Source organism: Chelonoidis abingdonii, chromosome 1 (assembly GCF_003597395.2).
Source record: "Chelonoidis abingdonii isolate Lonesome George chromosome 1, CheloAbing_2.0, whole genome shotgun sequence".
NCBI classification, from domain to species: Eukaryota; Metazoa; Chordata; order Testudines; family Testudinidae; genus Chelonoidis; species Chelonoidis abingdonii.
This window is the reverse complement of record NC_133769.1, coordinates 71,460,708-71,472,891: the sequence shown is the minus strand read 5'-3', so window position 1 is coordinate 71,472,891 and position 12,184 is coordinate 71,460,708. Positions and strand designations below refer to the sequence as shown.

General features: G+C 43.0%; 1 protein-coding gene across 5 annotated transcripts in view; it reads right to left on the bottom strand.

Moving 5' to 3' along the window:
- Window positions 1–11,740, bottom strand: part of TBC1D15 (TBC1 domain family member 15) — a 100,295-nt gene extending 88,555 nt beyond the window's left edge. For 4 of the 5 annotated variants that reach the window (XM_032792601.2, XM_075066517.1, XM_075066512.1 and 1 more), the window contains exon 1: window positions 11,639–11,740. In XM_032792601.2, the coding sequence (XP_032648492.1) occupies window positions 11,639–11,662 (24 nt within the window). In that variant the 5' untranslated portion in view covers window positions 11,663–11,740. Of the gene's footprint in view, window positions 1–3,817; window positions 3,838–11,638 lie in introns of those variants that run through there. The other variant, XM_075066535.1, reaches the window with a different exon arrangement.
- Window positions 11,741–12,184: the final 444 nt, after the last annotated feature.

The following is a 12,184-nucleotide window of genomic DNA, read 5'->3' as shown; positions in this document are numbered from 1 at the left end:
AGAACTGTGTTCTTTTTGAGCGTGACGCTTGAATAGGAAAGACATGTCTGGAAGAAAGTGATATCTTTCGGGAGAAACTAAATGAAAACAAATGGAAATACTACTTGAAAATGAAGCAGAAAGAAAGAGAAGCTTGTCTGGAGGTGAAGATGATGAAAAAAGATGCCTATCAATATCCAGTAGATTCACAAGGAGGATCTCACAAGCAAGAAATTCTTGTTTGGAATACTGAGAACAAAGATATCAGTCCTGATAATTTTGGATAAAGAACTGAAGGGTGAAACTACCAAAGAGCTGGCTAGCAGTGATCCAGATACACAGAGACAGCTAAGAAATGCAGACGAAGATTTGATTCTACTGAATAAAGTTCCTAAGAACTCAGCCTCTTTTCCATGAGATTCCTGTTGAATACTTTTCCAGTAAACATTTTCGAAGACCTTGCTGAAAGAAAAAAAAATAAGTGTCCAGAAAGTGGCTTGTGTAGAGATCAGCATGCTCAACAACTGATCCGCTTTCCTTGTCTTTTTGATGGATGCAGTAAACAGCTGCAACAAAAGTTATCAGTGCTTGGCATGCCTGATGAACTCAAAAGTAACCATGTTTGAAAGCTAGGAGCACAATTCTGTCCATTTTTCACTCTACTTTGACTGGAAAAAAGTTTGAAGAACCACACTGGAATTGATGGTGCTCTTCAAAAACAAGTTGAGGAAGAAACCATAAAATTGCATGAAATATTTATATGCATCTTAGATGTCATCTTGGTTTTAGCTGGTTTCATTTTGCAGATCTAACAGCAAAACAGGGGACCAAGGGAACAGCCTTTTCTTTTGTACTTTACAGTTGCCTGAGGTATCAGAATGGAGTTCACAGAAGACAGCTGAAACTAAGTCCTAAACACTTATCCAAAATGTACAGAAAGCATTCTACTACGATATGACTGTTGACAGAAAACCAAATGCTTCCTAAGGAAAGCAAATTATTTTTGTTTTGCGATACATTCAAACTCAAAATAATGTATGGGAAATTAAAGAGTGCTTTTTGATGTCTGAGGACTCGGGGGCAGGGGGGACAACACTGCAGAGCCAATATGCAGAATACTTGAAAAGAGTGGTATCAGCCTTCAAAACTGTAGAGGTAAAGGACAGGACAATGGGTCAAACATGGTTGGAATTTCTGAAGGAGGATTTTACAGAAGAATCTTTAGGCAAACTACTCACCACATAGTGCACACAGTCTGAGTCGAGTCTTTGTGGTGTGCATGCAGCAGACCTAAGTGTGGACATAAAGAGTTTCTTTGGAAACACTCAAACTCTGCAACTTGTTCAATTCCAGCCCTGCCTGATTAAAAGTTCTACAGTAATCTGCAAACATTTTGTTGCACACTAAGTGGTACTGAAGAACTGAACCAGTGAAATCACTATCAAAGCAATCGAGAGAAGTTCTACAAGTTTTGGTGAATCCAAAGAACCAAGTTGATTTGTCTGCGGACGTATATAATGAAGTAGAATATTTGTCTGGTTAAAATATTTCAGATTCATTTTATTGGCTTAAAACCCTGCAAACCATCAACAACGTTAAGGTGTTTACTTCAAGACTCAGAGCTTTCATTTGGTGAAGAATCAAGGCTGATGAAATCACCTGCAAGTGAAATGGAGCACATTCAAGAATCTTGGCCTCTGATTCTTGAGAAGTCCAAACTTGTAGCAGCTGGCCTGGGTCAGAAGAAAAGGGGCAGAAAGAGGAAGACATTCTACAACAAAGACAGGATCACCACACATTACCAAGAAAACCAAGAAACCAAGTTCAAGGTTGACTTTATGCTGCTATAGACATTCTTATCAGGGAAATCACAAGAAAATCTGAAACAGCTAAACAAAATAAAAAAGCATTGTTTCATTTATTTGAAACCTGACTACAAACAATGCTAATGCTAATATCAGCTCAAGAACAATTAAAATGTTACCCAAGACATTTGATAGAGGATTTTGTTGAAGAAATTCACCATTTAAACAAACTGACACACACAGAGTTTGGAAAAATTACTTCTATTAAGCTGTTATACAAGATTTACAAACAAGGACCACAGAATGTTTTCCTGCAGACCAGGACTTTGATCTAAGAACTTTGATCTTGATACCTATTTCAGTTTCCAAAAAGGAAATGCTCCTTTAGCAAGTTAGCCCTGATAAATAAAAAAACCTGCTCCCAATCTACTATGGATAAGGTTAAGATTTCGTCATGGTTATTTTTCATAAAAATCAGGGACAAGTCACGGGCAATAAACAAAATTTCATAGATGTCCATGACCTGTCCCTGACTTTTACTAAAAATAACGGGCAGGCAGGGAAAAGGGCTAAAGCAGAAACCCTGCAGGAGTGGCGAGGGACTGACAGCCCAAGTTCTGGCCCCTGCCTCTGCTGCGGGGGCTGATGCCAAAGAAGTCAGAGTTTCCTTAAAGTCACGGAAGCCTTGACCTCTGTGACTAAATTGTATCCTTAATCATGAGCTGAGACCACATATCAGCCTTAGTGATGCTGTCAGAGGACAATCTTGCCAAGAGTATAAATTACAATAGTGTGTTATAAAAAAAGCAAAAGAGATAAACAAGACGTGATTTGCCTTTGGTGATAACAAATCAGTTTTAAAGTTTTCAACAGCGTTCTTCAAACGCTTTCTTCTCCATTTTGTCCTGGGTCCCCATAAACATCTGAGTAGTCCTAAGCCTTAGCCAAATCTAAACACCCTTTGTCATGGTACAATTCCCCACTCTGAACCTTAGCGTCCAAAAGATGGGGTACCAGCATGAATTTCTCTAAGCTTAATTTACCAGCTTAGAACCTGTAGCGCTGCACCAACCAGGAATTCCAGTGCCTGGTACACTCTGGTCCCCCAAAACCTTGCCCGGGACCCCAGGCCCAGACCTTCTGAATCTCAGCACAAGGAAAGAAAACCCTTCCCCAACTGTTGCCTCTCCAGCTTCCCTCCCTGGTTACCTGGAAGATCACTGTGATTCAAACTCCTTGAATCACAAAACAGAGAGGAAATTCACCTCCCTCCTCTTCTCTTTCCCCCTCTCAGACTCTTCCTGAGAGATACAGTAATCCTGACACAGAGAGAAATTAGCCTCTCTCTCCCCTTCCCTCCTTTCTCCCACCAATTCCCTGGTTAATCCAGACCCGTCCCCTGGGGTCTCACACCAGAATAAAAACAATCAGTTCTAACAAGAAACTTTTAATTAAGAGAGAAAAAAATTATCTTTGTAAATTTAAATGGAATAGGTACAGAGTCTTTCAGCTACAGACACTAGAGAATACCCTCCCAGCCTAAGTCTTCAAATACAAATTAAAATCTTTTCAGCCAAAATACAAATTTGAACTCCTTTCAGCCAAATACACAATTAAACTCCTTCCAGTCAAATGCACATTTGCAAATAAGAAAACAAACATAAGCCTAACTCGCTTTATCTATCTAGCACTTACTATTTGGAATCTATAAGAACCTGTATCAGGGAGACTGGAGAGAAACCTGGTTGCACGCTGGTCCCTCTGAGCCCCAGAGTGAAACAACAACCAAAACTAACAGCACACACAGAAACTTCCCTCCCTCAAGATTTGAAAGTATCCTGTCTCCTGATTGGTCCTCTGGTCAGGTGACAGCCAGGCTTACTGAACTTGTTAACCCTTTACAGTCACAGAGATATAAAGTACTTCTGTGTTATTAACTTTTCTTATCCGTTTATAACATCCTTACAGAGTAAAAGTATAAGATGTGGTGCATGTAGATAGGCTGTTGCTATACACAAGAGTGGTCTCCTCACCTTCACAAACACTTTCTTAGTCCTCAGATTTTTCCTTCAGTTCCTGGAAGTACAAATTGTTCATTGGACTTGGTCAGAATCTTTACCAGATTATCTAAGTTTAGATCATTTCATAGTTTCCAAGAAAATATAAAAAGGCCATCAGCGGTTTTCTTAACTATTGCAAATTATCAGAATGTTAATATGTTGGTGTGAAAGTCACAGACATTAATGTAATACAGTTGCTATCCAGTTAAGATGCTGGAACACACAGGTCACTTTCTGAACAGCAAATTAAGATATTTGAAAAGGCCTAAGAAAAATACAAATTTATTCTTTGAGTGTATATCAGCATATGATGATTAGTAACTTTAAAAGTTATGCTACACTGTACTGAAACAGAAGTAGAGCAGCTGATTGTAATAAGGCTAAGTTACATAACTAGTTCCAAGCACAACAGGCCAGAGAGAAAAATGTTTCCCTTATTAGTATTCCAAGAATGGAAACTATCCACTAACTGTCAATGTTTTTTCCATATCTGGTGCTCTTCTTTAATTCCTTGGATGGGTCAAATTGTGAACAGGAGTATGCTAAGTAAAGAAGACACTGTATAAGCACCAGCTTTCCTTCCTTTTACCTCTGAACCATGAGGGTTATCACAAAAAACATACCACTATGACAATTTTTTTAATTATGGGAAAGGAGGAGACAGAGGTAGTTATACGGATCATGATAAAAGTGCAGGCTTTTAAAGATTATGAAGTTTACAGTTTGGAATAACACGCATATCATAAGCTACTTAGCAAAATACTGTGAATGGTAACTGTCTGTGCCCTGAAAACGTACCTATATTCTGAAAATACTTAGGGTATGTGTACACTAAAAATTTAAATCTGCCTGTATTAGGTCAACTTGCAGACACTACAGTAATGACTGCGGTGGTGCACGTCCATACTACCCTTCTTGGGTTGGTGGTGTGCGTCCTGAGCAGCAGCGCTTCCACCGACCTAAGAGAGGCAGTGTGGGGCGCTGAGAGCCCCATCTCTCAGTTCTGCTGGCAGCTCCCTGCCAGGAGCCTCGCTGCTCCACAGGCTACTGGGCTTCCGGCAGGCCTCCTGGGGTTTCTCACCTCCCAGTTCCCCTGGGCTTCCCATCCCTGGGAAGCAGAGTCCAGCTGCTCAGTGTTCTTGTCCACTTCAGCTCCCACCTGCTCCAAACCATGAGCTATGCAGCTCCAGCATGGAGCTGTGAAAATGACAAGATGGCAAAAGTTCCCAGCTGGGAGTAGGGGGAGAGAAAGTCACAGGGAGCAGGGTCCATTCTTGCCCCAGCTCTAAAGGCAAGCAGGGGGAGCTGGGCTTTAGCTGTCCGACTTTCTTGTCAATTTCATGGCTCCACTGGAGAAAGCTAACAGCTGATATACCTAATGCAGTGCACAGACACTGCATCCTGCTAACTACACATACATAATCCCCAGGCCTCTCATGGAGGTGGAGTTATTGTGTCCATGTAATACAGCACTTACATTGGCAGGACAAGGTTGTACTGTAGAGTGACATAATTAGGTCAACATAAGCTGCCTTACATAGACATAATTATATAGTGTAGACCAGACCATAGAAATGTTTAAGTACTAACAAAACAGTTACTTATTTTATATTTCAACTAGCTGGAATAGCTGCAACTTTAACCATGGGTCTATCACAGATCTGTTCAGTTCTAATGACAGCTTTTGTGATGCCATGCCAAACCAAACCATGCAAGAGAATGCCCATATCTGACTTAAATAAACCAAAAAAATCCAACTCAAGAAGTCACACATGGATAATACAAGGCCGGGAAAGAGTGGAGACAAGGTACTTCTGTTTTATCAACTATAATAGATATAAAGGTCACACTGAATCAATCCTAGCTAGGTATTCCATGGTACAATAACCTAGTAAATGATGAAGCAGTGCTAGTAGTCATCAAAATCTCACTATTGCAAGGTTTTTCACTAGGATTTGTGGGCTCAGGAAGAAATGAGGCTGAAGAATCAAGATAAAAAGCAGTGCAACAGCTCATATTTGGAAGCTCATCTTTTAAATACCATTTTTAAATTAAAGCTTAAATTCTGCAGAAATTGAGGGGTTTGGATTCTAGCACTGCTAATCAACCATAAGCATTCAAAAAACATGAATCAGGCCCCCAAAAAGATCATGAGATGGCTTAGAGTTCAGAAGCTTTTAACAAAATAAATAGAGTCTTTATGTGCATTCTGCTTTTGGAGCATTTAGGGCTCACATCTTCGAGCTCTTTCATGACAATGATAAAGACTAGAAAAATCAGCTTTTTTTAACGTGGAATTCTCATTTCACTCCAGGAGTTGGGTTTTTAAGTAAAAATCTACCAAATACTGATAGGCTTGCCAGAGCTGGAAACAATGGAAACCACACACACTGGAAAGGTTTCCTACTTGATGGTAATAAGCAAATTTTTCAAGTCCTGCCACAGGTTCATTGAAAATGTCTTGAGCTATTAGAATAAGTGTTACAGCTACTTAATTATACAGTAACAGTGGTATTTAAAACTAAAATACAAGTCTCTTAAGCATAGACAGGATAAGAGCCTCAGGTAGTAATAAGCAACTTTTACTGTGAGCATTTATGCAAGAGAAGTTCTTACTGAGTTGGGTTTTTTTGGTTTATTTAAGTCAGATATGGGCATTCTCTTGCATGGTTTGGTTTGGCATCACAAAAGCTGTCATTAGAACTGAACAGATTTGTGATAGACTCATGGTTAAAGTTGCAACTATTCCAGCTAGTTGAAATACAAAACAAGTAACTGTTTTGTTAGTACTTAAACATTTCTATGGCCTGGTCTACACTAGGCACAGAAAAACATAGTGACTGCAATAAAGGGCAGAGAACTGAAGCTCACAAGTGTTTTAATGTAGACGATCATTATTTGAAAAAGAACCTGAATCATGAACCATAATAAATGAAAACAAATTAAGTTAATACTACAAATTGGCCACATAGAGAACAGAATAATCATTATTAAGACAGAAAAATAGGGCTGTTCAAAGATATTATGGGAGGTGTCGCAACAGCAAAGAACACGACCAAAGAGTGCAGTAACAAACTGTGGCAAAATCTTAGCTGCCATGTAACATCTCAGGAACATGACTTGTATAACAGAGGCAACATATGATGCAGAAAACAGAGCTACAAAAGAATAAGTACAGCTAAGATGTTGCCCTTATGACTGGTAACAACATACAGCCAAGTAGAAAGGGTGAGAAGAGCAGAAAAAACAAGAACCATGTACTGTCCTCGACTGTCAGCAAAACTCCAATGAGTATCAAGAAACATTCTGCATGTTGATCAGAAGCAAAGTATGATCAAAAGGCAGGACCATTACAAATAGGACCCAGAAAGCAAACCTGACTTGGACATGTTGTAAAAGTGGAATACCCAGTGAGGAAAAAGTGAGTGACTGAGGCCCTCAAGAAGGGACTGCAATAGGACAGAGATAAAAATTAAAGTAAAGAAGTGAAAGAATTAGGATCTAGGGCAGTGGTTCTCAAGTTATTACATATTGTGGGCCGCACATGCGGCCTACAATGTGTTACCTGGGCTATAGGGGCTGGGCGGCAGGGCACCGGCCGCCCAGACCCCGACCCTGGACTCCCGCCATGCGGAGACAGTGCCCCAGGACCCCTGCCGTGCAGTTGCCCAGGCTTTGGAACTCACGGGGCCAGCAGGCTGCCCCAGACTCCAGAGCTCTCAGAGCTGCCCCGGGACCCCACGGGCCAGCCGGCTGCCCGCCCAAGGACCCCGCTGTGCAGCTGTCCCAGACCCTGGAGCTCACAGGACAGGATGGCTGCTCCGGACCCTGAGATCCATGCCACGTGGGGCAAGCTGGCTGCCCACCCCAGTCTCCCGCTGTGCAGCTGCTCACAGGCCCCCAACCCTCTGGAGTCATATGGTAACCCCGGACCCCCGATCCCACAGGGCCAGTGGGAGGCCAACCTCACCACACTAGGCAGCGGGGCTGCCTGAACCTGTACCCCCAGGCAGCTGGGAACCTGAGACCCCAGACACAACCATGGTCTTTGGCACACAGCTGAGCTGGGCCACGGCTGTGTGCTAATTGGGCCACATGCGGACCATGGGTTGAAAACCACTGATCTTGGGTAACTCAGGAAGCAAAGGGGGAGAATTAATGGAATTTTAGTTTAGTTAATAAGAATTGGCTGTAAGCGCGTATTGGGGTAAGATCTGAGATATTCATTAATCTAGTGGGTAATGTGTTCAATCCTTTGGGATTAATAGAAATTTTTATATGATGAACAAGATTTTCAGTAATCTTCATCATATTTGACTTGGCTGTCTGGGTGGGAGCTCAAGACTGGGCTACTTTAACAGAACTGTATTTCTGGCTTTAGGGTAACCAGTAAGGTATTAAGTATCAGAGGGGTAGCCGTGTTAGTCTGGATCTGTAAAAGCAGCAGAGAATCCTGTGGCACCTTATAGACTAACAGACGTTTTGGAGCTGTTAGTCTATAAGGTGCCACAGGATTCTCTGCTGCTTTTACAGTAAGGTATTGTAGATATAGGTAGGTGCTCCAGGGCTGAAGCACCCATAGAAAAAAAATTAGCAGGTGCTTAGCACCCACCAGCAGCCAAGCTCCCCTCTCGCCCCAGTGCCTCCCGCCTGCTGATGGTTTCACTGATCAACTCCTCCCCCTCCTTCCCAGCACCTCCTACATGCCAAGCACCCCACGGGTAGGGAAAAAGTCAGTGCCTTGACTGCAGAAGCTGTTTTGTTGCTGGCTTGGTGAATCTAAATATTAGAATACTCCCCAAATCTGCTGGTTATCTGCCCCATTCTTTGCAATTTGCCCTAACTGAGCAATCTTAGCCTGACCCCCCTGAGATCCCGGTCACACATGGTTATACTGATGTAACTGATCTGGTGCAAACCCTGAGGGCAGATGCTTTGAACTAGCATAAACCATGACTTACATCCATGGACCTTTATCACAATGTAGATAAGTCCTTGGCAGGGGGAGAGAGTTTTCTCCAAGCCCACATGTCAACTTGGGAGTTTGTATTTACTTGGAAAGATCAACACTTCGCATGTTTTAGCTTGTATCTATGACATTTATGAGCTAGGATGTGAAAAATGAGTTATGCAAAGAATGTAAGTATTTTATCTAGCCTTGTGAAACAAAGTTCCCTTCAGTATTCAAAATAAATGAAAGAAGTTAGAAAAAAAAAGCAGTCAAGCCTACAGACTGTCCTTTTAAGATAAAAATTACTTATTAGATCCACTAGTAGGTTTTAGTCTGTTATTATGGCTTCAGGTTATGAAAAGGGAACACTTTTTTGTTGTATAACCCCAGTGTCTACTTTTCTCATCATTACAGAAGCCTACACTAACACTGTTCCAATTTCCATTTCAACCTCTCATTGCTGAATTTTTCAGAATAAGGTATCAAGTCCCTGATTAAGGAAAGAAAGAGGTGAGGATTTCAAGGGAAGAGGCACAGATACCTAGTAATGAAGAGTGACTCTAATGTTGATCATTCAATAAATTGCTGGCCTGTAATGGACACAATTTAAAATTTCACCCAAAATTTAATTTTTGTAAAAACAACCCAATACATTTTTCAATGAATATAGCTCCTTCAAAACAATTACCTGCAGCCTTTGAAACAAACATTGCAGCACTAGGAATCTGAAAGCTATGCTGATTAAAAGCAAAAACAACTAACTTAGTTGATTTTTGTTCAACTTATGAAAAATGCAAAAAAGTAAACAAAACTCAATAACAAGTAAACAGACTTCTTAAAAAATTCAAGTCTAAAATGTCTAGCATTAAATAAGTTTGTTTGCAACTTATTTTTAAATTGATAGTTTAACAATTCTGCGTGAACTGACAGATCACCTCATCCAACTTGTAACTAACAATGAAAAACGGTTTCCTGCATTAATTTCCTTGCAGCCTCTATCTAACACCAGGACAGCAATCTATTACTGAGCTCTCTTTACTAAATTCTTCCTCTAACTCCACTCAGCTAGATGGACTACTCAATGCCCTCTGAGAAGGGTACACTACGCTAATTATAAGTGTTCTCTTGAGTTAAGAGCAATACCATTGAAACTGCCATGTTCTGACATTTACAAGGAGACTGAAGTAGGACACCATTCTTTATTTTCAGACTTTGGTGATGTGCACCAGTGAGCCAACATACCTAGGATTTTCAGGTTCACATCCCAGTAGCTGGTTCTCAAGGGTGGAACATACGAATGTAACTTGTTTTTTAAAAAGCATTCTTAACACAAAGAACTGTGATAAGCAGAATTTTTTGTTGGACAATAAAAACTTGAAGGACAACTTGGATCCAATTTTATTTAATCCCCTCAAATGAATGCAAACCAAGATTCACATTAGAGTTAAATTCCAGAATTTCTCTTTGTTAAATCATGGTGCTACACTCAAAGACAATCAAGGAATTAGAGTTCTGCAATGGGACTTGGATCCTGTGGGTCCCACAGGACCTGCTGCTATAATAGCAAGAGTAGGTAAAAGGTACTTTATTGTGGGTGTGAGCAGGTGAGCAAAAAAAAAACAAACAAAAAAAAAACCCACCACAACCAGATCGTGGTAATTTCCTGGAAAACGCTAAATCTCTCGTCGATTTAACACATAAAAATTATGTCTGAATTCTAATTATGTATATAATATATTAATTGACGATGGATTTTTTTTGTTTGTTTTTTAGTAGCATGGGGGTATCTGTAACTCTTGCGGGATTTGCAGGATCTAAGGTTTTTGCAGCTGGGAGTGGGATAAAAATGCAAGAAACAATGCAGGAGTAGGTGAAAGTAGGAATTGCGGAGCAGGATGGAATTAAAAAAAATAGTCCCATGCAGGGCTCAACCGTGAATTAAAGGTTCAATGAACACACAGATATTTACATTAACACAATCACTAGATTTATGTTAAAATACCTTCTATTTACAGACCATACATCCAAAAGTATGAAAAGACAGATACAGTCACTTCACTAAAAACAGCGAAGAGTCCTGTGGCACTTATATGCTAACAGACGTATTGGAACATGAGCTTTCGTGGGTGAATACCCACTTCGTCAGATGCATGTCACTCACTGAAACCCAACCCACCCTGGCAAAGAAGGTGGCTGCTAAACACTATGGCCAAGGACAATGGAACAACTCCACTTCTTCACAAAAGCGCTACGATTTTAAACAGCCACCAACTGACCAGCAGCTTGGTATTCTCCACAGAAACACACTGGAGCTGAACTGCCTACGCCAAACGAAGGGCCGAACAACTCACCGCCCCCAGTACTGGGGAAACGCTGGGACTGCAGCACGACCGGCTGGTGGGCCCGGGCAAGACAGACACCGCTTGTCGGGGCCAGGCACCCGATGTCACCAGCTCCTCGGAGGGGGGGACGAAGGAGGTCGCTGTCACCGTACACCTCCTTTCCCCCACTAAGGAGTCCCTCTGGACCAAGCACAGGGTTCCCGGCCTCTCCCCGCGCTACAGGAACCATCCCCCCCACCCACTGGGCGCCACGGCCTAGGGAGACACACCACCCCCCCGCAGCCGCAAAAGGGATCTCCCCTGCCCCCTACGCCGCCAGGGCTAACGAGCAATACACCCCAGCAGTACGAGGGGCCGCGCCGGGCCGGCCTCGCTCCCCCACCCCCAGCCTAGGACAAACAGACATGCGGGTGCACCAGGGCCAGGCCAGGCGCTGTCGTCAGCACAGGCCGCGCCTCCCGCTCCAGCCGGCGGGCAGCAGCCATCCCCTTCCCCTGTTACCTTGCTGCTCGCAGGAGCCGCCATTTTCCCTACTAGTGTTTATGATGACGTTGCGCGCTTCACGTGCTTCCAACCGCTCCACAACAACCTCGGGCCCCCGCCTCTCGCGAGCCCCAGGGCTAAGCGGCCGGCGCATGCGCTCTGGACAGCTCACCTCGTGGCGGCGGAGAAACGCGGATATGGCGAAGGAGGGGCGGGGTTGCGTTCCGGAGCGAGAGGTTGTTGTGACCTCGCGCTCTCCCAGCCGGAGCCCCTTTCTCCGCCGCTGCTGAGGCACCGCTGGGCCACCTGCGGGTGGGGACGCGGCCGGTGCCGCCGCCGCTGGAGATGTCCCCGGGGGTGAAGAGATCCCTACCCAATCCCACATGCAGGAGCATTGCCTGTCTCCCACACACCACCACTAACCCAGCATACAGGTGTCTCTGCCTGCCTACCTCACATACTGGGCGTTTATCCCGTCTGGAGTATGGGGGCCCTGCAGAGTGATGCTGCTCCGGTTCCTTTCTAGTGCTGCATGGCCTGAGTGAGAATCCTCTACCTCTGAAG